This window comes from Aquila chrysaetos, chromosome 4, assembly GCF_900496995.4.
Source record: "Aquila chrysaetos chrysaetos chromosome 4, bAquChr1.4, whole genome shotgun sequence".
NCBI lineage: Eukaryota > Metazoa > Chordata > Aves > Accipitriformes > Accipitridae > Aquila > Aquila chrysaetos.
The window spans coordinates 27,758,813-27,786,213 of record NC_044007.1 but is presented as its reverse complement, the minus strand read 5'-3'; the positions used below and the strand labels follow the sequence as shown (position 1 = coordinate 27,786,213).

Below are 27,401 nucleotides of genomic sequence, written 5' to 3'. Positions count from 1 at the left end.
AGAAACACTACACTCTAGTATTTATTATCAACATGTATAAGGAGTACAGATAAAACCAGTAAAACACTCACTCATTGGTAGGTTTGTAATTAAAAAATAAAACACAGTTTAAGGTCTGAAGTGTTTCCTAGTCAACATCACTCAGTTTATATAAAACCTCTTTGGTGGGAAGGAGTAGAAAGAGAGTAAGGAAGGGGAAAATAAAACCTGAAAGCATGGAAGCCCCTCACTGTGAATTTGGGTAGCTTCCTCCCCCATCTAACACAAAAATAATACATTGAGGAAAAGACTATTAAAAGCCAATGAAAGAAATGAGCGATTATGATTATAGTGGTCAGTATGCACAGGACAGGATTATTTTATTTTTGTTAACTTAAAATTTAGAGAAGTTCAATGGATTGAGATGTATTCAGCACAGAACATCATGACTGTCTGCAAACAAGCCTACTCCACAAATAGCCAGATCTATTCAAGTCCCTTGTAGAGGCCCTTCAGAGTCTACCATTAATTTTCTTACATGGTTAAAATATCATGATTCTTACGTACCCACAAGTGGTTGAAATATCATGACACAATACATTTCATATTTTTCAGAAGTAACTACAATGTTTCACTTTGCAAAAGGAAGCAGTAGCAAATATCATGCTATTATCCTGATCCAGACAAAAATAAATTACTTTGTCCACGTATCTTCCCTTCTGCTCAAAAAGGTCAAGACAAAGAAGAAGAAACACAAGATAGGAAATAAAGTACAGCTTAACATAGTGGGGGGAAAAGTACAAATTCCTTTGATTCATTAATGTAACATTATACCCAGGCTCTCCCACCCCTTAAGTTACAAAAGCAGTGGATGATTTTCTGTACAGCCCCAGCCTACTTTATTTCAGGATGTGGAGGGCAAGCAGTATTTTGAAATACAGGACAACTGGAAAGAGTATTCGAAGGTTTAAGATGCAAACGAGCACAGCAAATCCCTACAGCGAAGGGATGTAAACAGCATTAGGAAAAGAAGAAAGTATATTACCATATTTCCTCAATAAGCCATTGACTAAAGAAGACATAATCCCAACAGTGGTCTCATCCCTTATTTACTTCCTCATTCTTCCCAAAACATCAAAAAAAACAGCAATTTGTTCTTGCTCTCTCACATTCCTGAGGCTGCCATTTGGCAAAAGTGCAGAGCCCGCCTCTGCTGCACAATACCTTTGTTGTTCCTGTATCATACTAGGAAACTCTTCCACTTGGGTATTTTTATTTATGTATAAATAACAAAATATATTAAGTTTGAATAATAATCTTTATTTCTTTATTAGTTTATTTGTAAAAGGTACATTGTAATCCTGAGCTACTGCTTTTATACATTTAGCATCATACAAAGACAGATCATTTACAGTTTGATCATTTACATTTATTGTGCTCCAAAATCCTTATCTGAATATCATTTTGTCCTAGCAGGAACATAGATAATTTAAATTACATGTATCCCTGAAACATCCACATTAATTTACCCATCTGACCCCATTATCTAAATTACTACAGTCATCTAAATCACTCAGGACATTCCTTCCGAATTTAGCAAAAACTTGTTTAAAATTATAAAGATGGGCAGTGCAAGAACTGGTCCCTCAATCCTTTGTGAATACATCATTAGAAAAAACTTTCTGTTTCCGTATTCTCTTAGCAAGTCAGTGCTAAATTGACTAGATGTACTTTGATGGAATGGTCCAAGTAATAGTTTACTCATTTTCTTATTACAGCAGTTAATGTGAATTTACAGTGTCTCCCTTTGCAGTGACCACTGCATAACTCTCCCAAACAGGGAAAACCTGACACGATCAGAGGAAAGTAAGAGGCAACCCATCACCATCTTATTGTCACCTACGTGACACTGAAGTATTATGAAACAACTCATACGAAATGCTTCCCTTAGACCCTGTAAAGGAACTTGTACGAATAAGCGGAGTTAAGTTCCATAATCCGAGCATGGCTTTTAGGATTTGCCAGTCAAAAAAAACCCAAACCCAAACACCTAAGTCCCAGGATCCTTGGGAAGAAATCATTTATCCTAACTGAAATCCAATCCTGGATAAATGGAAATTTTACTGGACTACCAAAATAGCATCTCTCTACCTGAAAAATCTCAAAGCATACAGTGTTTACAAATGTCTCTCTAGCAACAGTGTCAGTCTTTTGAAGTACACTCATAACCTTCATTTCCTGAATAAGGTCACTATGATCTTAGGCAAAAGATACAGTAAGCAGTTCAAGCAAAATGCTTATTGCTTAGGTTTTCAAGCAAGCCACTTTAATATAATTTTAGTTAAAATGTTAAGTACAAATGTGAAGCTACTGTAGAAACACTTATAAACACTCTTGCTTTTGAATTCTTACTGATCGTCTAGAAAAATGGCAGACGGATTTTAACATAACAAAGGAAATGTAAAACTTAATACTGTCTGTTGAAATAAAATTCAACACCTATAAAGACAGAGTTATGAACATGTAAACACAGCTTTAGTATTCAGAGCTAGGGAATCTAGCAGCAAAACAAACTATTTGCATATTATGTAGTGCAATGAACATTTGTTCTTAGAGACCCCCAGTCTTAAAACTACTTTAAACAGAATGGAATCCTTACAGGAAAGGTTTTAAAAGTGTCCAAGATGTAATATCCAGAATTACTAGATGTTCATCTGCTATAATCTAACAATTTCTCTACGCAAAACTGTGCTCTGGATAACTGACTTTAATGGCTCCCCAATAGCAGGCTCGAATGAGGCAGATTAAACCTAAGAGATAAGCAATAGCCCAAGAAACATATGTTGCGTGAAACCGCCTGGCGAAATCTTGTGTTCCAACCTAAAAAGAGAAAATGAAAGTATCAAACATACAGCACTATCTGCTCTTCAGGGAAGAGCAAATTATATTAAGAAGCGGCATTTTGCACCTTTTTTTACTCTGTTAAGGATAAATCAGATATTTTATTAGCTTAGTTTTACACAACCATAGGGTAATTGAGCTTGGAAGGGACATTGGGACATTTCTAGCCCCAACTTCCCAATCAAAGCAGGGTCAACTCTAAGGTCAGACCAAGTTGTTCAGGGTTTTAACCCAGCTGGGTCCCAAAAAACTCCAAGGATGGAAGCTATACAAGCCTCTGGACACAGCTCATGGAGAAACATTTTGATCATTTTCAAACTCAGTAAGGTTGTTAAAAAAATAATATAAAAAGAAATCTGTCTCGCTGTTTTTATTTCTGGCTGTCACTGTTTTTATTAGGGAAACTGGAAAATCCTTCATAATTCATTTAAGCTTTATTTAATAATAAAAAATTATTCAAGTTATAATGCAAGTTATAGGTATAATGAGACTCACACATATGAATTCAACTGCAGGTTATTTCCTCATACGTACTTTTCTGGTACTGCCGGGTAGAAAGTTCACTCTAGTAACCGGTACCAGATACTTCAGAGCCAAGCAAGCCAGACAGTTTTCCAAGTAATAGAGCAACAACAACGTGAGCCTTCAGACTGTATAAAAGCTTATTATCTGGTTTTACTCTGTATAGCTTGTACAAATTATAAAGGCATATACATGTTTCTAACTTCTGGAATCCTATTCCCCTCCACTGCAGTGCAACTTATATTCCTGCCTATAGAGCAATATGTATTTCTGGAAACCTGGACATTTTGAGAGCCCTAGCAAGAACAAGATGTTCCAGTGTTTCTACAGTGAAGTAAAACCATTTTTCATAAAACTGAAGTTTTTAGAGAGATGAAGAGTCAAATTTAACATCAGGAAGAGGAGACTCTCAAAGTGCCAGAACATTTTTTTAAGGAACATTTCATTTTTCTGGCTAACTCAGATGATTAAGTCCCTGGTTTTAATAGAGGTGACAAAACCTACACAAACTTGGGAGGTTTTACTCAAATGCTGGGGAAAGAAGAGCTGGTCAACCAAGGGAGCTCCTTTGTACACACACACCCCCACGCACACAGTTGCAAGTATATCATAGCACATCACTCACAGTTAATCCAACTCCAATGAAGATGCATATCATTCCAATTGTAATATAAGCGCAGCAGCGTCTCCGTGGCAGTGCACTTCCAACAGAAGAACTGTTAGAAAATAAATGGTATTTTAAATTTAAAAAAAAAAACCCAAACAAACTACATAAATAGTAACTGTTCAGTCTAAATGGGGGGAGGGGAAGAGAATGGCAATACACATACATCACCTTAAGTTTATAAAGTTGTAGGCAAAGTCTAGAATTATACCAAGCAGTAAAAGACAGAGTCCACATCTTTGTTTTAAAGTGGAACTATTGGTGAAGATTATCTAGTATCTAAAAATCTAGGTGCTCAGAACAAAGAGAGTGGTGCCACACCTACAGCTTTAGTGTGTCTACCTCCTATATCCACAGTACACCCAGAGAACTATCTTGAATAGCCTTTGGATTACAAAACCCAAGTTTTCTTTGCAGCTTCTATGTAGGTTGTAAGATGCCCTTTAGACTTTTAATACATCAATACATGGCTTTAATACATTCACTGCATCTAAGTAACTAGAAATCACTTCTACCACCCCTAAATGTCATTAACAGTAACGACCTGCACTATTTCCTGGAATAGTTCACTCAATACTGTTGAGTAGCTAAACTCTACCCCATTTCTTGAAGTTAAAAAACCCAAACCGTTTTAGTGACAAACATGAAAATTTTTTCATGTTCAACATTTCCAAAGACTGAAATTCTTTAGACGCGTTTAAGTCAGCATTAGTAACTTCAAAAACATGACAAGTTCTTTTTACTTTCCAATTTTCTTTTAGAGTTCTATCACAAGTTACATGAGCTGCACAAATCACTGCTGACAACCACGGTAAATAAATCCCCTGGAAGTTCTGTCACTCATCATCTAGACTATGAACTCCAAGACAGATAGCTTTGTCTCTACCTGCTACGTTAAGCTATTACAGTGCTTCAGTCAAACAGAATATAAAATGCAAATAAAACATTACATTCTTTACTGCAGGTTAGAAAAATTATTCCAGAAGCTCAGCGTTGTTTAGCAAATACATCTTGAGTCACACATTTGTAATCACATACTGCTATACTAACGAGGAAAATAGAAACATGATTTAATTCCATTGAAACACAGTGAACACATAGGTCCATTGAAAGGACTAGAGGCAGAAGTGCTTTCAAAAAATATGTACCATCTATCTTAGAGGTAGTTTTGAAGCATCCTGAAGCATGCTGTCATTAGTTACTTCATCCCATTCTGGGAGATCAACATGCCTTTGGAAATACTGGGATGCCTGTACTCTGTGTTCAAAGATGCAAGGGAAAGTAATTTTCATCTCATGATAGTTCAGCATATTCAAGATAAATGTATAACAGAAGAAAACACTGCTGAACTATTGAAGTAGTACATCTGTCATATGACTGACCAGATTTCTCGCTCCCGTTAATTAACCACATAGTAAGGCCTCATGCTTAGCATGTGACTAGAATTTTTTAAGCATTCATCTTAGAAAGCCTTCAAATAGATTGGTTTAAGCAGCTTTACTCCAATATTATTTCTTTACAAGGAATTTCTAAAATGCTCCAAGGAAAGAAAAAAAAAAACCAAAAAAACCCCAACCAAAAACCAAACCACAGTCCTCAAGCTAACATGCTGAGCTTCATCTTGCAAGGCAAGGGTTGAATACAGTTGACCACTCACAAGCCATCTGTTATACATTTTCAGAAGAAAAGGGAAAGTCCCAAACCTGTTCTGCTCATTAATTTCCCAGGGGAAATTACTTCTTAATGAAAGCCTCACCATACACATTAGGGATGGGATTTGGCGGGGGGTGGTGGTGTGATTAGGGTAGGAGAATTCCCAGTTGGTGAAATACTGGTATCTTAACCACACTCTCACACCCCACCACGCTCTCCCCAAAAGCCACCCTAAATACTTCTACAGCCATTCTAGAAGAGGGGTATGTTGTCTGATTCCAAGTTACACGAGGGAAAAAACCAAACAAAACAGGAGTTTTATAAAAGGGGACAGGGAGAAGACTTCTCCAAAGAGCTGAACTGATGAGCATTGAGCTTGCCAAACTGACCTTAGGTTCCCTCCTTTGCAGGATTTCCTGGCTACGTACTCAGAAAGTTAATTCTGTTACAGAGCTGGATACCTTAAGATAAGCTGGTAGAAATGTCATGTTCAATACACCTAAAACATGCATGATATTTACTGCACTGTGTATTTCACACTGAGACAAAGTTCATTTGGGGAAAGAGACCTTCCCTTTCAGAGCTGTCTGACTTACAGTCTTGGTTTTGTAATCATAATATTGCAGGTGCAGTGTGTATTTCCCATCCATATTTCTCTCAAGCTCTGTTCTCTCCTATCCAGTAAGAAAGGTTGGGGTAGAAACCATCACCTCAAATACCACAAAAAGGGAATGTAAAGAATGTCTTAATTTAACTGTCTTTCTCTTTCCACAAAAAAACAAAGATTAAATAAATATATTAAGCTTCTATGGTCATATAACAGACGTGGGAATATTTAGCAATCCCAATAAATCATAATTTTTCATCTCCCAACAGTGATATTAGCCACTAGGCCACTCTAAATAGTGAGGTTTCCCTCTACCCCCCCGCAAATTAAACATAAAACCCCCCAAACTAACTCTGAATAAAGAAAGCTGAAACCCTACCCAAACCCTACCAACTGTGGCAACTTTAACAGGCACATTCAGAAATATTAAAACTGGGGTTAAAAGAACATTTTTAAGTCACAGAAGCAGCTGTTTCCATTGTGGGACTAATGAGGGTGAACTCACCACAGAGCTATGCAGACGGCAGCAGTTCTTTCTTTCTGAGCTGCTGCTAAGGAAGCAAAGGCACCTGCCAGACCTTTGGGCAGCGGCAGCAGATATAAAAGACACCAAAGCCAATTTAGCATCAGGCAGTAATTAGAAGAGGGGAAAACTGCCACAAGTGAAGGAGGCTATTAAAGGAGTAGCACAGGAAAGAATGCAGGGTCTGCTTGTGCTCCAAATAATAGGAATTATTGCCAGGATTTCAGGCATGCTTTTAGAAAGGTTTTTTAGAGGAAGATCAAAATGCCAGTATTTTGAAGGTGAATAGCACTTGCTGAAACTAGCCTCCACAGTAGTGACAGGGTTCCAACATCTCTCTCCTTCCTAAAAGTCCTGCAGACTTTATGGGGCAAAAGTGTTATAAATTCATTAGGGTCCATCATTTTGTCAGAACTTAAAAACAAAAATAAGTAGGTTCTAAAGAGGCGGGTGGGGGTGGGGAAGAGATTTGGCATTCTGAAATAAAAACTTGTACTATTCAATTCTCCTTCTAGTAACTGAATTCATGATCCTGACATTTCTAGATTACTTAATATACAGCTTGGGAAAGAAAGCAGCAGCCAAAAACCCAGTTCCTGCTTCTTCTCCATCATTTAATGAGAAAAATACCAGAAGCCTTCCTTAAACCTCTCACCCTTCTGGGAAACAGGCTGATAGCATCTAGTCTTTTGTATTTTGAAACACAAAAGAACACTAAAACAGTAAAAAGAAACAGTTTCTCCCACATTCCCAGGCATCATCCTCTACGCTATAAAATAAAACCATATTGTAACAATTTCCTCATTACCTACATTTCTTGTCCCAATGCAGTAGATAATGTGCAACTAAGGGCCCATGTCAGGCAGACCACTATGCATCAGTAGGGCTTCTGCAAATACCTTACCTATACTGGCATGACCAGGTTTGTAGTCCATTTCTAAAGAGATTTGGTCATTTAACAAATAAGTGATTTTATTCTCCACATCACAACTTATGTCCTATATTTCCCAAGTTATTTTGCAAAAAAAGTTACTCAGGAGGGGGCAGGGACACGATGACACAGTCAACAAAAAAGTATATCACAAAACAATAAATTTGTGACCAGAATGGTAGCAGGTAGATGGGATTAAAAAACAAACAAGAAACAACAAATGTTTGAAACAAAATCATGAAAATTATTTGAGAATCTAGAAGTCTCAGCAAATGTCTTCTTGAAAAACCTACTGTTGCAGTGATTCAAGGTGCCTTTTGCCTCAGTCTACACTGTCCTTTTTTCAGTGACAATCATCAACTGAGTCAACAGAAGGAAAGAATAGCTTTGCATCTAACTAGTCAGCTATTAATGAAAGTAGTTTTGCATTAATAAGCTGAAATAAAGAACCCTACATTCCCTTCTGACTACTCAGCTACAGGTACGATGACCTCTGACAAAGGGCTGATAGAAAGCAGCAGGTTACTGCAGTTATTGATTCCATCATCATGACTCAAAGCTCTGCCTCACCTATGCTGTGCTCTAAATCCATACATTAGGAATGTTTATGCTGCTGGAATTGCAGAACTCCTGACCATCACATCTCAAATCTGGTGTGCTGGTTTTGGCTGGGATACAGCTAATTTTCTTCACAGTAGCTATAATGGGGCTGTTTTGGGTTTGTGCTGAAAACAGCGTTGATAACACAGGGATGTTTTCGTTACTGCTGAGCAGTGCTTACCCAGAGCCAAGGCCTTTTCTGCTCCTCACCCCACCCCACCAGCGAGGAGGCTGGGGGGGCACAAGGAGTTGGGGGGGACACAGCTGGGACAGCTGACCCCAACTGACCCGAGGGGTATCCCAGACCATATGACATCATCCTAGCAATAAAACTAGGGGAAGAAGAAGGAAGGGGGGGATGTTCGGAGTGATGGTGTTTGTCCTCCCAAGTAACCGTTACAGGTGACGGAGCCCTGCTTTCCTGGAGATGGCTGAACACCTGCCTGCCCGTGGGAAGTGGTGAATGAATTCCTTGTTTTGCTTTGCTTGTGTGCATGGCTTTTGCTTTACCTATCACACTATCTTTATCTCAACCCACGAGTTTTTTTTCACTTTTACCTTCCGATTCTCTCCTCCGTCCCACTGTGGGGGAGCGAGCAAGCGGCTGTGTGGGGCCGAGCTGCCGGCTGGCGTTAAACCATGACACGCAGGAAGACACCTAACAATTCATTCAAAGCTAAATTACAACATTCCATAGTTTGCATCCTCAGCCCAAGGACAGAAATGCCTATTTGTTAAAATTTGTTTTGTATTCTGCAATTCAGTTGCCACGCAAGCTGTAATTTTCTCAAATTGCACTGCAGAGATGCTCTGGTTTTATTACATACAGATAACATGCTTTGCACTTTATAGAAAAAAATACTAAGAAATCCTTAGACTCCAGCTGGATTTTAAAATACAAGCAACATAAATCAACAGAAGACAAACCAAAAGATCACATCGTATGACTTTTAGTCTGTTGCTTGGAGTGTTGGTTTTTTTTTTGTTATTGTTGGGGTTGAGGTTTTTGTTTAACCTTAAAACCCCCCCCCCAAAAAAAAAAAAAACAACCAAATGGCAAATAATTTTGTACCTAAGGAGAGTCAAGAAAAAAGCTGAGGTCAGCTATCAAGTGTTACATAGAGTCATAGAATGGTTTAGTTTAGAAGGGACCTTAAAGATCATCTAGTTCCACCTCCTGTGCCATGGGCAGGGACACCTTCCAGTAGACCAGGTTGCTCAGAGCCCCATCCAACCTGGCCTTGAACACTTCCAGGGATGGGCCAGCTACAACCTCTCTGGGCAACCTGTTCCAGTGCCTCACCACCCTCACAGTGAAGAACTGCTTCCTAATACCTAATCTAAATCTACCCTTCTTCAGTTTAAAACCATTACCCCTTGTCCTATCACTACACTGCTTGTTAAAGAGTCCCTCCCCATCCTTCCTGCAGGCCCCCTTTAAGTATTGAAAGGCTGCTATAAGGTGCCCGCAGAGCCATCTCTTCTCCAGGCTGAACGACCCCAACTCTCTCAGTCTATTCTCCTAGGAGAGGTGCTCCAGCCCTCTGATCATCTTTGTGGCCATCCTCTGGACCTGCTCAAGCAGGTCCATGTCCTTCTTATGTTGGGGCTCCAGAGCTGAACGCAGTACTCCAGCTGGGGTCTCATGAGAGTAGAGGGACAGAATCACCTCCCTTGACCTGCTGGCCACACTTCTTTTGATGCAGCCCAGGATACCGTTGGCTTTCTGGGCTGCACGCACACATTGCTGGGTCATGTTCAGTTTTTCAGACATGATAAAATATAAAGCATAATTGCAATTAGTTTAAAAACAAACAAACCAAACCACAAAAACACCAGCCCCTCCCCCCAGGATTGAAAAGGCTGAATGCAATTAGAGTCAGTAAAAACACCCCTGCAAAGCAACATCTCATCAAGACCGTGAGTTTATTTGACCGAAGCAAACTAGAACATATCCACTACTCCGCACCCCATCAGTTACACTCCTGAGGTTAAACACACCACAAGACTGACTTCTCTATCAAATACTCCAGTAAAAGATTTCAATCGCTGTTGAAGGCCAGGCCATGCCAACACCTACAGCACATTTATCCTAAGCCTTCTGCTTCCTAAGGGACCTGATCGTTTTCCTACAACATGCAACACAGCTGTGGCTCTCCATTCCCAGTGGAAAACACATTTGCTCCTTTAACTGGAAGTCGCACTTGCCTATCAAAGACAGACAAATATTTAAATAAATCAGCAGGACAAGAAGGTCTCTGAAGTAATATTTTTAAGTCTTATTTCACACCCTGTGGTTGAGATTCCAAACAAATTTAAAGTATGTTAGTAGTGTAGCTTTTAACAATTCAAACTAAGCATTCTGGACCTCAGATAAGAAAGGCCAAACAAATACTTAACAAAAAGCCCCAAACAAAAACCAAAACATAAAAAACTTTTACAGCTCTTGTATTCTAATTTTTCTCCCTCTTACTGAAGTAATAACAAATGAATAGACAAGTTATTCCACAGTAATTCATAAACATTAAACAAGCTATGCATTAAAAAGCTTAACACAAGTTAGTTGTTGAGTTTTATGAAATCAGTAAAACCTCCTTCAAATTAAGACAAGATTATTTCCTTTCCTCCTTTTACAATAAGGCAATTTGAAGTTCTGCATTTAAACATGACATCTGATTAACTGCATGAAGTGGTAAAATTTCAAGGATGTAAGTTGTTAATTTTAGCAACACATTCCTGTCTATTGTTAGCAGCTTATTTTTTGCCTCTAGCAATTCAATCAGAGCATTTTAACAAAATGCAAGTTGGAAGGTTAGATTTGTCAAAGTTACCGATTTGTACATAAAGAGTGGAGAATTCATGTGCATGTAACGTGCTCTTTAGCCTTGAAATTCAGATGAGCACGGCAAAATAATCAGCACAACAGACAGATTTTACTCAAAAGACTTTTACAGAAGAAACACTGGCAACTTATTTAACAGTTAATTTATGTAACCTTGCTTTCAGAGAACTTACATTTTTTTGCAGTGTGGGCATTTTGCTAGCGTGTTAAACCTCAGTTCCATCCACTGTAAAAAGAAAAAATAAAAAGGTTGAAAAACTGGCTTGAGAAAATGTTTGTTGTACTTCATGCCAAATGTCACTGTGAAAACATTTTGCTTCTCAGGCTTTCTTTGACTTGTTGCTTGCTTTCTTCCATAAATGTGATGCCCTTTTGTCAGTGACAACATAGAACTGGGATTTCCATGTGAACATTTCCCATGACTTGCCTCAGTATTATAAGATTCGCTTGACGTAATGTGGTTTCATCCACAGGCGCAGTATAAGCAACATCGTAATATTAATACCGTTTTTTTCTCTTACTTCCACGACTATGAATACACCCTGAATCAAAACAAATGTGTTTTCTTTGGCACAATTACAGATAGATGCATTTTCCCATCTTTCCCCAACACTCGCATCATTTGTGAAAACTAAGTGTGCACAGAAAGATTAGCTAAAGAATATTTTAGAAAGTAGATGTCTTTATAAGTTTTATATCAATAGAGAACACTATTGGCTACTTACATGATATTTTAAAAAGGTGATATATAAAACCATACATGGTATGGTCATAACCTTCCATGCACAGACTAAAACCTATGTGGGAAACAGCCTTAGTGAAGGTAATGCCTAGAACTACCTCAACCAGAGGATACACGGTCATATACTCATTTAAAACCAGCAGGTTTTGTTAAATTTAATCCTGTGATAATAGAAGTATTAAACAAGCATTTTAAACATGTTTGCTTTGAACAAGGGGTAAGATTATTGTTCTTCACTCTGTAAGCAGTTATATTGTAATTACAGCTCTCTTCTGCTGCCTTTCTCAACTGGAGGTAGTTAGCACAGTTTCCTGGTGAAATATAATTCTCCTCTCCCCTCTGCTCCTAATTTATGCAAACGTCACACTGCAAGTTACTAGCAGGGGAAGAAGCCACAGCACAGACCACCAATGCCTCCATTCGGATCCTCCTTATCTCTGTGAGAAATCAGAAGTCTGTCTACTGAAGTGAATAGTGTTGTTATAATTGCTACAAACACAAACCAAAACCAGAGCCCATCCTTGTATGGAAAACAGGACCCAGCTACAGCACAGCACCATTTAAACACTGAGAATGAATTTATGATTTTATGCGCAAAGAAAGAGGATGTGGCTTGTAATGCCTTGCCAGTATAAGCAGGTTTTCCTGTGAGCAAGGTTCTGATCTGTAGCATTTAGAGTGCTTTTTCCTGCCTCTTGAAGGTCTCCCTCAGTTTTATTTACCTCTAATGGGGCTAATCGTCCATCATTTTTTTCCTGGTTCTGAAGTATCCAATTACAATATCAGTTACATAGTTGTTCTTTAAAATTTATATGTTTACAAAGACTTGGCCAAACTGATTTAGCACAGTTGTATTTTATTCCTTAATAAAAGGAAAGCTTCTGTAATACTCCCCACCTGAGCAATGCATTTTAGGAGCATTAATTCTACTTCCACATTCCTGCCAGAGGAGCGAGTTAGCTATTTGCCTGCATCCCTGTCAAAAACTATTCAGTTTCGCTTAGTTCTACACAGCAAAATTGGGATAAGGTGCGGTTGTCAGTACCAAGGATGGAGACAGGCCTCTTCAGAGCTGTTGTTTCAGCTTTTTAAATGGCAATTCCAGAAATAGAAGCAAATCTAAATCCAGGGCTTATATTTTTTGTATTTGTAATTCAACTTCACTCCTGTACACTAGTTTTATTCCAGGCTAGGCAACTCCATATCCAAAGTTACTCATTAATGATCTTTCTAGAGTTTTATTTATTTTAAGATTTCTGATTATTAGGCTTAATTATTAATGGATACAAACTGAAACTCACTTGGGCTCTAAAGATTGACAGAAAAAACAGAGGCATTGATGACCTGTTTTCATTGAGAGTTACATGGAAGTAAGAGAAGCACTAACTGTTATGATGCCTTCTGCACATACCGGAAATATTTGCAGAAAAAAAAAGCAAAAATGCGACAAGACATTCAAACTACAAGAATTCAGATCACATTAGCACAGTAGGGAAAGGTTATTTTCATACACATTCTAATTCTTGGAGGTTTAGTGGGTTTAACAAGTAGTTTAAATCATGTTTAAAGCTGGTATTTTTACCCATATTCCAGAGAGCTTTAAAGTACCTAATCTTGAGTCATGTTGTTAAGAAAACTTGAGGCTACAGTTACATGAAATTTAGCTCCCTGCTGACAATACAAACTGTATTTTTCCCATTGAAACAATACAATAAACAATAGCCCAAATCCCTGGTTAGATGTACTGAAACACAGATGAGGATTTCAGAGAGCTCTTAAATGTTTCAACAGTGGACAAAACCAGACATCCATCAAGGGATTTACTAGAAGAATATGTCAAACTTTCTTCCTTCTGAGCCTAAAATAGTTCTCAATGTGTCCAATACATGACAGAGGGGAAAAAAAAAAAAAAAAAAAGAGACATATATACATATGTACACACACATCCCTACATACAGGTGCTCTGCCAAAAAAAGCTTTCCCTCTGCTCCCCCCAGGTCCTTTGGGAAAGCAAAATACTTCTGTGGATTAAAACATTTCTTAGTTTTCTAAAGAATTTAAAGGGTTTTCTACTGAATTATTTTAGAAGAAATACTTCTCATATTTGATTACTTTTAAAAAAATAAAATTGAGAGAGCACAACTGACAAACCACAGTGCTTAGCCTACAGCCTGTGGCTTCCATAGCTTGCTCCTGGCTTCTTGTCCTTGAGGTCTCTCTGAAAGCAGGATGGTAGCAGGAGGATGGCAGAGGGGGAGACAACACAGGGACAGCCCTCCCTTGCCCACCACCATTTCCAAAGGCAACTCAGCCTCCGACAGCCACAAATCATCACAGGCAGAGGCCCCTGGGAGAGGGGTTGTGGGGAATGACTTACTGCTGACAGAAACAGGTAACAGCCACAGCCCAAGTCCAGAAGCTCTTAAAAAGCCCAAACTGGATCAGACTGCGATTTAGCAAGACAGTTAAACCTTCATCCTGCCCTCCTTTTCTATTCTACCCCTTTTTCCGCTTGTCTGAACTCCAAATCTGCTAAAAACAGTGGAAACCTTAACACAGAAAAGACCCCTATCAGGTTACCCAAGGAAAAAAATAATCTGATGAACAAAATGTGAGTAACTAGTGATAGTTCAGCTACAGTATCACTTCAGTACTAAGTCATTCTCCCAGCTGAAACAGAAAAACTTCAAGGCACTCCATAGCATGGAGCATGCTTCTAATAATTTATGAACACCCCCCCCCCCACGTGCAAAGGCAGGGAAAGCACAGCCCATACTTATGCTTTCATGTGGAGGGGAAGCAAAAAAAAAAAAAAAAAAAAAAAAAAAAATTATTCTTGGGAAGGTGGTGAACAAGTTGACACTCTTAAAAGAGCACAGAACAAGCAACTGACAATTTGACTTTTCCACCCCAGGGATTCTAGCTTTGCTTGTCTAATTTTTTTTTTTTTTTTTTTTTTTTAACTGCCATGTAAAGTCAAGGAGATACCTTACCAAGTTGCTCAGAGATGCATCTAGCATTGCATATTTGCTTTACAATGTGGAGATCTCAAAGGGCAGAAATACCCTGAGTTTCCAGGCTGGCTAAAGCACTTCTATTTTTTTGCTTCTCTGCTCACTCTCAAACCCCCCAAATTTTCTGATTTTTCTTAACTAAAAAAATTTATTTGCAGAATCTCAAACTTAGTAACAGAAAAAGGCAGAAGCAAAAGAGTGTTGGGAAAGCTGTGTAAAGTGAGAAAAAAGGGTTTGTTTCTTGATAACTCATCATAAAAGAATACAATCTTCAAATTTCTAATGGTTTTAAGGGTTTCTTTTCAGTGTACTGTGAAGTGGTAAATTGGTCTTACTGGCAGATAGGACTATGGGAATTAAAAACGATGCAGTTCCCTAAAGCAACCATCAGATCTGAAGTCACATGCACAAATCTAAATTAGAAAACTTAGTCTTTTAAGGCAGTAGTAGTTATGGGCAAAACCAGCCTTTATGGGTATAGCTTTTTTTTTTTTCCTTATGTTCACCTGAAGAAGTTCATAGTGTGAACTACAGAATTCATTTGGGCTGCATTTACAGAAAGTAAATAGGAGATAAAGATAAATAAAACTTCCATCCTTACGAAAGCCCCCAAAGATAGGCCAATAACTTAGCAATGAAAATTTTACTCCATAACGCTGACGCTCCCTAATTAAAAATAAAATAAAATAAAATAAAATCACATAGTAGAGATGGCCTGTTAAGAGACCACTTTAAACTTAGTACCATAACTCCTCTACAGTGCTGCTTTTGCCTGTGCAGTTTCAAAGCTGTGCTAGAAAACATAATTGCATTACAAAATCAAATTACGACTCTCTATCAAACTACAGTGTTCATGCAGGTACTTAACAGTTTGCAACATGCTACTATATTTAAAAAAAAAAGCTAAAAGAAGAGGCAACCTTTAATAAAAGATTCCTGGTTTAGAATATGTACTTGAGACAGCCTTCTTCCGTAGATCCAGCAGTTTTCTGTTAGTAACATTATTCTATATTGCATACAATGTTCTTACTAGTTAAGGTCACATGTAGACTTGCATTTAAAAAAAAGCAAACAGAAAACCCACTCCAGCTATCTCCAGTTACAGACTACTGTTCTTCAGCAAAGATTATAATAGGAATACATGGTTTTTTAAATATATAGGCAGAATTAGTAGATAGACTATTTCTCAAGCATGTCTCTTAATGGTTTCTCAGATACTACATTACTTGTAGATTCATAATCAAATCCCTAGATCCCCTGTAAAAAAAAAACAAAAAAACAACCAAAAGCATAAGAGCCATCTCCTGCTCCCTGCATTCATCATCTACTATAGTAGTTAAGCCATTACTGTGCACCTCACCGATCCATATACACAAAGTAAAGATGTGAAGGAACAAGTCTATTCCATTATAGAGCCCATCACAAGCAAACCCTTCTCTCACTGCTGATACAAGCCAACACAGAGTGCCATCCCCTATGCTTCCTTTTTCCTTTCACAAAATGCCCTTGAGTATTCTCTGGCCTTTACATATCTTACGCTCCTTTGTTTCAGGAACCTAACACCACTCTGGTGACTATGCAGGTCCTTCAGCTGTACCAGCCATCTCCGGCATTTGCCATAACTCACAAACCTGACAAACATTCTAGCACCACTCGTTGATGAAGCTAAAGCTAACTTACTGGTATGTATTGCAGAGACTCTTCCTAAATCAAAATTCAAGTATGGCAACCCCTTATCCATGTAAAAGGCTGCAAACAGTTCAACAGCAAAAGAGTATTCTTGCATTCTTCCACTCCAAAAATGGGATCAACTGTCAGCCTCACATATAAACCAAAATCTCCAGTTCCATAACAACTGACAGATACTCTAATGGCAAGTGCTGTAACAAACAGCTTTCAGGGGTGCACACGGCAATGGCAGAACTGGTCTCTTAGCCACTGCAGAACATAACCATCATTGCAAGCCTAAACAGAACCTGGAAGCATAACTTCCTTTTCCAGCACCATCCACTCTCACATCACTAAGCAGTAAGACTGACTTTGGGCTTTATGCATGCATGCACAGAAAGACTGTTAAGAGTTTTCCTGAAACGTGTAAAGATAAGCAAATACAGACCATACATCCATAGCAATATGAGCACAGAAGAAGCTTTAGTTCCTCAACGATGCCATAGAGTGAGGCAATATGCTCTTAAAAGTGCTTACGACAAATAGCTTGAGGGACAGCACAGTGAGGTGAGAAGGAGAATCTGGCGCTTTACTTACAAGGAACGTATTTCCACAGTGCCCACATACCACTCTAGTTCCGTCTGGTTGAACTGGCAAGGCAGGCTGAGCTGGCTGCTCTTCTGGGATCAGCATTACTGGACCAAGAGTAATGATGCGTCTACTGTGTTAAGAACATTAGATGTACATGTAATTAAGCTAGCAAAAGAGAAGGACGATGCGTTTAAGCAATTAGCTCAGTCACTACTGAATATTTTACACTTTTAAACCATAATCTGCTTTTAAACAAATGATGCACCCAGTTTTGGTCTCTCTCCAAAGTGTTTTCCTTTTCAGTTTTGAAAACATTCTCTTTCACTATAAGATCAGCCAGAACCCTGTAGAGATCAAAGACTTGCCATCATATGGCAGAAGCACTCCTCAGGAAAATGAAATCTTAATACCCAGGCTGAGCAAGCCCATGACTTGGAATGTACATACCCATGTGAAACATGTAGAAAGAGTATGGACTCTTCCATAACCTAGTTCTCCTTCCCAAGTCACATACTCCTCCTTCCCACACTACTGACAACTGTGTCAATATAAGCAGCATATCCACATTTGTACAGTAAAAATTCCATTCAAACTGAGTGAACTAAAAAAGAAAACTATCCCAGGTTGACTAAATGCAATCAATTTACTTTAAAAAAACTGTTTGTAGTATTTGCTTTTATGTTCAATGTGTTTCCAGTTTAATTATACAATTTGTCCATTCAAAATTATAGTACCCAAATTAACCAACTCAAAGCAGAATGAGGATCAGACTTCCTAGCACGAAAAAAGTGAAGGGAAAAATTAAAGCATTATTTAACTTGCACTGCATCTCTCTCCATATACAACCAAAATTGTATTCTGGATGGCCTCCCTTCAATCTGGAGCCTTCCATTTAGGGTATACTCCCAACTCCCTCCTTCAAAGTATCCCAATTTTGCTCATCTTCTAGTAAGACAAATACATAGGCTATCTTAGGGAAACTGCCAGGATACATACTTTTGAAAGTATTTTAATAAAATTAGGGAGGTTCCGATTCAGCTTTGTTACCAACTATATGATGTATTACAACTGAAGTATCCCATGAACATCTTTTCACTTTCAGAAAATATTTGGAATGTTTTGAAGTTTTCCCCAATGCTGCATTAGTTAAAAAAACAAAAAGTCCCCTCAAGTCTCAAACTATGTTTCAAAACCAGAATAGCCAACAGACTGGTGACGAAGGCACTTGGTGCGGTAGAGTTCCCATTCATGTATCCGCAGACCTAGCCTTCATCTCAATTCCTCTTGTTAGAGCTGCACCACTTACAATCAAATTACTCCTACCTCTGTGGGATCTTTACCACCCTAAGCCCACCAGTAAGAATGCTCACTACGGCAATCACGCTTGTTTCTTTTATAACAAATGTGTAAATTAAAGTTGAAAACTGAGAGGAGATAGAAAACTCAGGACAGGACTGAAGCCAATCTACTGCTGTGTCTACCATTTCATTCTAAAGTCCCCACTCTGAACTAGGCACAGTCACCAACCTGTTTGTTTACAGTAATTAAGTTTGCAATAAATTATGAATGTTAAGTCCCAGAAACAAGTGATTTTCTTCTCCATTGTTCTTTATACCATTTTTTCTTTATGAAGTAGCTAAAATGGGAAACACACATTTCAGACTACCACTAAATAAAAAAAATTTTTTCCTCTTTAATCTTAGGAAAAAAAAAAAATTCAAAATTGACACTAGTACAACCTGTCTCTACAGTAATTCAATAATGCTCTGTAAGTGTCCACGTACAGAGGCCCAGGCTTGAACCTCTTTTAGTTTTAAATACTCAACACAAAGAACACCATTGCTTTAAAGAAAACTATCTCAAGGCACTTACAGTTTTTTATTCTTACCAGTTTGGTCTTGGACAGCCTATTTTCCGAGACGTATCCTTACAGATAAGGAGACAGTTACATTGACATCTAACATACTTCTTCCCTGAAGGAGGGTTTTTGATTGGCTAAACAAACAAAAAAAACCCACCAGGGAACACACATCAGAAGTCATAGCAATTCACTTTTTTCCTCATAACAGTATGACAAAGCAGAATGACTTCAGTGACAAGTTCTTGCTAACAGAGAAATACAGTTCCTCTTACAGAGGAAACCTGAGAGTCAAGACAAAATTAGAAGTTTCTCTCTCTTCCCAGAGGAAGAAGTGCAAGTTTCCTCACTAGAACAAATGAGAGATTCTGCAAACTAATGGAAAAAACATTCATATTTTAGCAATGAAGAATTCAAGACTTCAGTTTAGTTGGGTTTTTTGTGGAGTTTTTTGTGTTGTTTTTTTTTTTTTTTTTTTTTTTTTAAATGTGAGCTTCAGTAGTAGTATATTTTTTTAAAAACAGTGAAAACATCAAACAAGTCTCCTCGCCTGGTACAATGGCTTTATTCGACAGTGAAAGAATCACAGTCTGGTTCTCAGTCACTAAGAGAATTTGTAGACATTACTGAACTGTAATCTTATTTTAAACTGTACTGAAATTATCCTTCTCCAATCTGGGAGTCAAGTTTCTGGGTCCCCTTTATACAGCCAATCAAAAAATGCAAGATACTTTGTTTGGCTCAAAACATTATATATTGGCAGGGAAATTAAGTATTAATGGCAGGTTCTCTACTCTCTAAGTGAAAAAAAAAAAAAGTTTTCCTACAGTTTTAAGGCTTCCTGTTTTCTGGACATCGTTTAAAGTTCTTTTCATAAAATAAATCCAATCCAGTGTTTTTCATGCAAATGCCCCCAGTAGCTGTGGAGTGCTACAGTATCAGGTCCTGAAACTAAAACTGGAAGGAAGGAAAAACAATAGAAGCATGAGGCCAAATACTGAAGACTTGAATTAAGAAAAGGGGAGGAGGAACAAAAAGGTCTGTGATCACTGGAAAAGAACCTACAATTTATGCATTTCAAAATCATTCTGTTGTGGTCTGTTAGCAAGCTAACAAATTGACTAAATACTATTGCAGGAGGAAAGCATACATCCAGCGAAAGGTGTGGGTTAGTTACTTTGTTTCTTCCACTCTTAAAATAATTCTTCATTTCTCTTCATCCCACCAAAACCAGTTTCACCCTTCTTTACAGAAGAGTAATTACTTAAACAACATCTTTGCTTTTTGTCCTCCTCAGAAGGAAACATCCTGTGCAGCCAGCTCAACAGCACAAAGATTTATTCTTAACAGCTTATGACCATCCTTGTGCCAGCAACCCTTGCACTTGCACGCTAGCTACACTAGCAGTCAGCTGTGCTGACAGGTCCTTTGCAGGGCTGGCAGGAAGGGACTCACCCTTTGTCAGTGAGGACACAAATTCTACCAACAACATACTTCAACCTCCCCCCACTTCCCTCCACAAAAAGAAAACGCTAAAAATCCATTTTACCGTAGCTTCATTGCAAACTGTGCACTTAACAACATGTTGGTGTAGCTTGCCATCCAAATTGATTAGCGACTGGCACACACGGCAGTTTATTACAGGAACACCGCTGGCATCTGGACTTGCAATGGCAGTATACGGAGGAGGAAGCTCTGCTGCAAGAGATGAGGAAATCTCAGTTGAAAAACCAAACTGGGGATCCTAAACCACCATCAGCAAAAATAGTCTCTAACAGTCACAGCCTCAAAAAAGAAAAAAATATTAAAAAAAATAAAAATCAAAGTTAATGATTAGTATAAACACAAGACAAACCTGTTTGCTTTCCCCTTCCCCACAACTTCTGTGTACACAAACATCAACTGTAGTTGTACATAAAGCATACTAGCAACACAAACACACCGTAAATCACCCCAGAAAAACAGATCAGACAAAAGGCTCATCTATGCAACTTTATTTTCAAACCAGCTTTTTAGTCTTTAGAAAAGGGGGGAAAAACCCCCAAACAAACCCCAAACCCACCACAGATTAGTAGCAACCAGAGACTGGCTTCTGAAGAAAAAAACAAAGAAGATAAAACAAGACACAAGTAGACAGAAGAGCCATAACCAGCATTTACAAACATCTGGAGAGACTGAAACATAGACAAGTGTTTCTCATATAGTACCAAATACTACAGGTAAAAATACAGAAAAGTCCTGTTAAGGAAACAGATCTTAGATGGGAAGTGGCATGAAGTGCTTCTTTTTTGAGTGCAACAACAGCAAATTTATGCTATCTGGAAGAAAAAAAAGATGAACTGAACCCTAAGAGCTTCTGCTTTTAAGGGTTCCAGAGATTTTTGTTGTCCAAGAGCCAAAGCACAGATGCACAAGGAGGTCTTTAGTCACTTAGGACAGGCTAACACAAGGGAGAATAAAGTGGCCTCAGGCCCCCATGGAGGAGCAGATTTCAGCTTTGCCAGTCCTGAGCCCCTGACAAACCAGGGAGGAAACGCTCAAGATCCTTCTTGGTTTGCTTAAGAATCCATGGAATGAAAACAATTCAACACAGCAACCTCTCACAAGCTTATTACCACAATTATTTGGCATGTAATAGCACCGGCTTTTCTTTCATCGAGAAGTTCAGGGCTCTTCAGGTAAGCAAATAAGGAATGGGCACATTTAGTAGTTCATAGTTAACTTTTTTATACTAATAGTTTGAATTACTCTGCAGCCTTGGACTTCAGTAAATTATTTCATAATTATATCCAAGCAGCCAATAAAATCTTCAGAGAAGCAATGGGATATCAGCCTACTTTCAGTTTACAAACAGCACTGAACAGCATAGTATCTGCTGGGGGGTGGCAAGGGAAATCATCGGCTGCTATCAAAGCTGACAAGCCCAAGTATTAAATTTAAGCCCATAAGAAAGCACTCATCACTCCTTCACTGTGTTTTAAAGTGAATGTCATAAGCTGGAGGGATGCAAGAAACCCTGTCTGCCCTTCAGATCCAAAAATCATCACAAAGCTTTGAAGTAGCATTGCCGTTCAGTGCTCTCTCTCTTTGCTACTTGGCCTACAAACAATCCGGACCCACACTTGATTTTAACTCAGAGGCAGCGGAAGGAAGGTAGACACCTTCACGGTCTCAGAATCCCATCCAACATACTTGAATTATTTCAGACAAGAAACAAAATTAACTTATACACCACAATGCAGTTCTGAAGTAATCATACAAACTGATGCTCTGTTACTTGCGCAAGTGAACACCTTCAGCTTTTGATACACCAGTTGCAGAAACCAACATCCTTAAGAAACATCAGGTAACTTAAGAGCGTTGTTCTGATTTTTTTCTCTTTCTGAGTATTTACATTCTGAGAAAATACAGCATCCAGTCAAAAATTTAACAGCACCAATATTTTGCAGTACTGTGATACCCTATTTTCAGTACAAGACTGCCACATGCAAGAGAGGAGATGTTACAAGATACTAACAAACAAAACAAACACACACAAGAGAAAACCCCAAGCCACACACACACTTTGGCAATTGGAAACAATCTTAAGCCTACTAGACACTGCAGAAACCAGGTTTGAGATTTGGATGATGGGAACAGCTGTGTCTTAGCTGTGAGTGGCAAAGTCAAGGCTACTGCAAGGGGGTTTTGGCCGTAAGCAGGCTGCTTAACTGCTCCTGCAGCCAGCAGCTGATGCGCTTTCTGGCTAGGAGAATAGGTAGCCATAAAACAAAAGGCACGTCCAGCAGACTGAACGCCAAACTCTGTCAAGACACCCCTACAGTTCAATCCCAGCTTTGAGGCTGCTTTTCTGAAAAGCAACACTCATGTTACAGAACTTTTTTGCTTTGTCCTCTCCATTTAAAGTGCAACTTCTCAACCCTTAACAGCTGGGCACAGGGCAGCTGTACTAAGGTAAGGCACACAGTATCTTAAAGGGTACTAGGAAGCAAAAAGACAAACATGCACACCCCAGCCTTTCAGCTTTCCACAATCCTGGAATACTTTAAGAACTGACAACTATACCCTTCTAGACATCTATAACATTCTATACCCTACTTGTAAGTGACAACTCAGGATTTTGCAAGTTGGCTAGATGAGGTGTGCGAGCACCTACAGACACTGCCAGCCACTTCTCCAGCCTCATACTGGAGCTGCTCAGCTTCCAGGTAAGCAGCCTTGCTGTTCCTGTCCTGCTGGCTCAGCAAATTTCAGATAGCAAGCGAATAATGGCTGCTTTTCAGAGTGGTACTGCAGCAAATAACACTTGCTATGGAGCAGAAAGCCAGAGGTATCTTGGCACTGCAACCTTCATGCTTAAAGAAAAAGTGCACTTGGAAGAGCTCCAAAAAACAAACCAGCAAAAGCCACCAAAATTCAGTTTAAAGAAACTATTGGGGGTAGAAGTGAAAAGGAAAATAAAGCCATTGTCTCAGAGTTCGCTGCTCATTATCCCTTAATAAGAAGGTTTCAAAGCACTTTAACATACTTTGGAATGACTTTTTTTTGACAGCTTGAATTTCAGGCTAACTATAACATCTAAAACCAGTTCATAAAGGTCCATCATGTTGCATGTGACTGGATGGTAGGCAAGTTTCACGTACACACCAGAGGTTTCAGGACACATTTAATGAGATACTGAATCTCCTGCTGCTGACATACTGGTTTACAGCTATATTATCAGTTTTTCTTTAACAAAAAAAAATCCAACAGTAATTAGTTCAGCAAAATTACCAGAGTGCCTACCATGCAGTACATCTGACTCTAACCTACAACTCCCTCCTCAGCTCCACAGGACAGAGATGCAGTGGAAGATATTACATATTCAACCTTAGAAATTCCTTGTCGTGCTTGTGCACTTTCCTCCCTTGGTATTCGAAGGGCAGAAACCACAGGGAACCACTTGCAGCTTACCTGGGTCAAACAGAAATGAGTTTGTTTTGGGATTTGTTTTGTTTATTTGATTACCAAAAAAAAAACCCAAACAAAAAAAAAAAAACAACCCAAAAAAACCCACTTTATCCTGACCTGGGAAGGGGTGGGTAAGGGAAAAAGAATTGGTGATCTGTCAGAGACAGGTAGTTAAGACCTGAGAAAGCCTGGGGGAAAAAAAAAAAAAAAAAAAAAAAAAAAAGAAAAAAGAAAAAAAAGCACTGAATAGCCTTACTACAGGGAGCAGAGGTGATGGTCCCACCCTCTATGTGAAAAGTTTCTTAAATACCGTGCCCCGCATCCACATTGAAAAGATTTTTCTTTCTTACTTCCATCCTTACAAACAAACACTGAGCCATTACCAGGAATCAACCACCCACCAGTTTACACTGAAAAGGGTCGGCTGGGTCTCAGCTGCAGCCCAACAAGAGAAGAGGAGGCTACTTTCAAACCATGGCCTCTCTAATTTAAAGCTCAGGATGACATATTGGGCACCACAGATAATTACAGGGATAAATCTATTATTGTACATTCAGGTGGTAGTTTGGAGGGCAAAGGACTTCTTCCTCCTTCCTCTGCCACTCCATACCAGTCAGGTGATGTTAAGCAAGGAAGCTCTGCAGAAAGGGGTTTGGAAGCAAACCCCATCGCCCCATGAGAACGCTTCTTCCCTCTATGTCTAGATTTGCACTGGGAAGAGGGATAAAGACTGAAAAGGCGGTTTACCTTGCATAGATCCTTTCACTAAGGATAACTTACAGAGCAAGGAAACTACAGCTACAGGGTCTATGTCACAGCTCCGCAAAATTTTGTTCTGCAGATATCTTTTTATAAGTTTTGTAGAGCAGTTTTAAGTGCTACCTAGTATGCTTGCTCGTGGACTGATCAAACAAGAGATCTTCAACTTCTGAAGAAATGTTTGACATTTAAGACAGCTCTATGGTCCCTCCTCATTTTTGGGAACAAGCCACTTGTCTCAGGCACCATACCCCACCACCAGTGCCAAGCTCGTTAACACAAGTTACAGGCATGGACTGAAGGCACGGCAGGACACAGCTACTGACTGAAAGGAGCATTTGGGGTCCAACTTGTTTCCAGGTCATGAGTCTTACTCTGAGTTCAAGCAAGAGTCACTGTTCTAATGCATTTTCATTACTTTTTTAAGTCTATAGAGACCTTCTTAAAAACAGATTGAAGTATACGCAAAAGTAATAGTTACAGGATAAGGACTACTAAGAATAAAAACATTGAATACCAGAATTTAAACTAAGGTGGATTTCTGGATTTTTTTTAAACTACAAAACTTAAGGGATGATACCAATCCTACACAATTTGATTGAAAAAAAAAAAAAAACAAACCACCAAACCCAAAACCTAACCTCTGCTGTTTTTCAGGCCAATACTCATTCGTGCAATTCAAATGAAAGTAAAGAATCAACACCAGCTACAGCACTAACTGAAATACATTTTCCTATCAAGGCAAAGAGGACTAGCTTTCCACAAGTTTAAATATTATTCAAAACAGACAGATGCTCACTCACAGCACTCTAGTTACATACATATGTCATAAATCTATACAATTACATAAAAACCCTTAAGAAAGGGCCAACACACTGGAGCCAGTGAGATCAGGACTGTAATCTTACATTTTAAAGGCTACTGCTAGCAAAGCTACACTAATCTCATTTAGTCTTGATTCCTTCAGCTTTCTCCCCCCTCGCTTTCTGCTCTAAAATGTTTAACTGGGGGGGGGGGGAATCTATTAATGTATTTTGTAAACCTCCTGATTTATATTTTCAAAGTAAAATTTTTTTCACCTACTTACTAAATATTCAGTATTGATCAACAAGATGATTTTCCTAAGTCTGCGCAGGAAAGTTAACACCATATTGTTAAGCCACGATTCCGGATTTGTAACCACAGTATCTGACTCGCTTCAAAAACAAAGCCAAAAGCAGCTATGGCCTTGAAATGCGTTTGCAAGGACAGCCTAGTGGTTTTGGACTTCAACTACCGCACTGCACAGAGCCCCTTCGTTATTCAAATTTGGCTGCCAGAGCAGGGGCGGACCAGGAGGCATCTCCTGCCGAACGCCCCTCGGCCGGCACCGGAGACGAAACGGAGATGCGCGTACTGTATTCTGCTTCGACGCGTCTGCGTTACACCTCTCCCAGCTGCCTCCCTGCAGCTCGCTGCGCCGAGTTCAGCTGTGCACAGCTAAGGATCTTTTACTTAATCCTCCTCCTAATTAGCGGGGGAACCGAAGTCCAACAATTACCTTGCAAGCTCCGACATGCGAGCGAGTTACAATAAGCAGACCGGTTCGGGCTCGTTCTGCCACTGCAAACAATTATTTTTTTTTTTTTTTATCCCCCCCCCCCCCTTCTGAAGAGTTCACGCCGGAGCGCGGCGCGGAGCACGGCCTACCCGGCCCTCCGCGGCGTTACCTGTTGTGCCCCAGCTCGTCCTCCGCCGCCGGGGCAGGGCGAGGGCTTCCCCCGCGCCGGCGGCTCCCGGCCCGGCCCCTCCGTCACCCCCGGCCCCGCCGCGGCGGTACCTTCGCCCGCCGACAAAGGCGGGGGCAGCCCCCGCGCCGCCGCGACCGGGCGGAGGCGCCGCGTCCCGTCCCCGTGTCCCCCTCCCAACCCGCGGGCGCAGGGGCCCGCTCCCCCCCCCGCCCCGAGGGCCGCGCCGAGCCCCTCCGGGCCTGCCCGCCCCGCCCCGCCGCCAGCCCCGCGGCGCCCGGGCCGGCACCCGTGTGTGTCCCCCACGCTCCCCGGCCCGGCACAGCGCCGGGGGCGGCGGCTCGGCGGCGGGCGGCTTACCTCGGGGGCTGCTGTCCGGCAGATAGGGCGGCGCGGTGGGGGTGACGCTGCCGGAGCCGGGCGCGGAGAGCAGTGGGGAGCGCTCGTCCACCCCCTCGGCGGCCATGGCTGCGGCGCGAAGGGCCCTTCCCGCTGCCGGGCTCTCGGGGAGGGCGGGGAGGCGGCCGGGCCGGCAGCGCCGGGGAAGGGAAAGGAGCGCAGAGGAAGGGGCTGGGAATGAATGGGAGCGGGGCGGGGAGGAGGGACGGCGGGGCGGGGGCTGGGCTGGCCGGGCCTGCCTCCCTCCGTCCCCCCGTCACGGGCTAATGAGCGGGGCAGGCCGGGGAGGGCCGAGCTTCCTCCGGCGGAGCGGAGCGGGGAGTGCCGCTGCGGCGGGCCGGGGCTTCCCGGGCCGGGGAGCCTCCCCGCGGCCTGCCGGCAGCCGCAGTGCCGCCGCAGGAGGGTCCGCGGGCTCCCGCCTCCCCCGGCGAGCCCCCAGCGGGGGGAGACCCAAAAAATAAGGCCGGGAAG

At 40.5% G+C, this 27,401-nt stretch overlaps 1 protein-coding gene across 2 annotated transcripts; it reads right to left on the bottom strand.

The window, feature by feature from the left end:
• Window positions 1-1,278: 1,278 nt before the first annotated feature.
• Window positions 1,279-27,401, bottom strand: PIP4P2 (phosphatidylinositol-4,5-bisphosphate 4-phosphatase 2). Of its 2 annotated transcripts, none has more exons than XM_030012286.2 (7): window positions 26,892-27,401; window positions 20,645-20,790; window positions 19,126-19,232; window positions 17,244-17,367; window positions 11,396-11,448; window positions 4,028-4,118; window positions 1,279-2,859 (listed from the first exon to the last, which is right to left on the bottom strand). In XM_030012286.2, exons 1-7 carry the CDS (start codon window positions 26,995-26,997, stop codon window positions 2,716-2,718), a joined length of 771 nt encoding a protein of 256 aa, XP_029868146.1. In that variant the 5' UTR covers window positions 26,998-27,401; the 3' UTR covers window positions 1,279-2,715. The 2 variants fall into 2 exon arrangements, with proteins under 2 accessions (XP_029868146.1, XP_029868145.1); XM_030012285.2 differs by having other exon boundaries at window positions 20,645-20,793; window positions 26,892-27,399.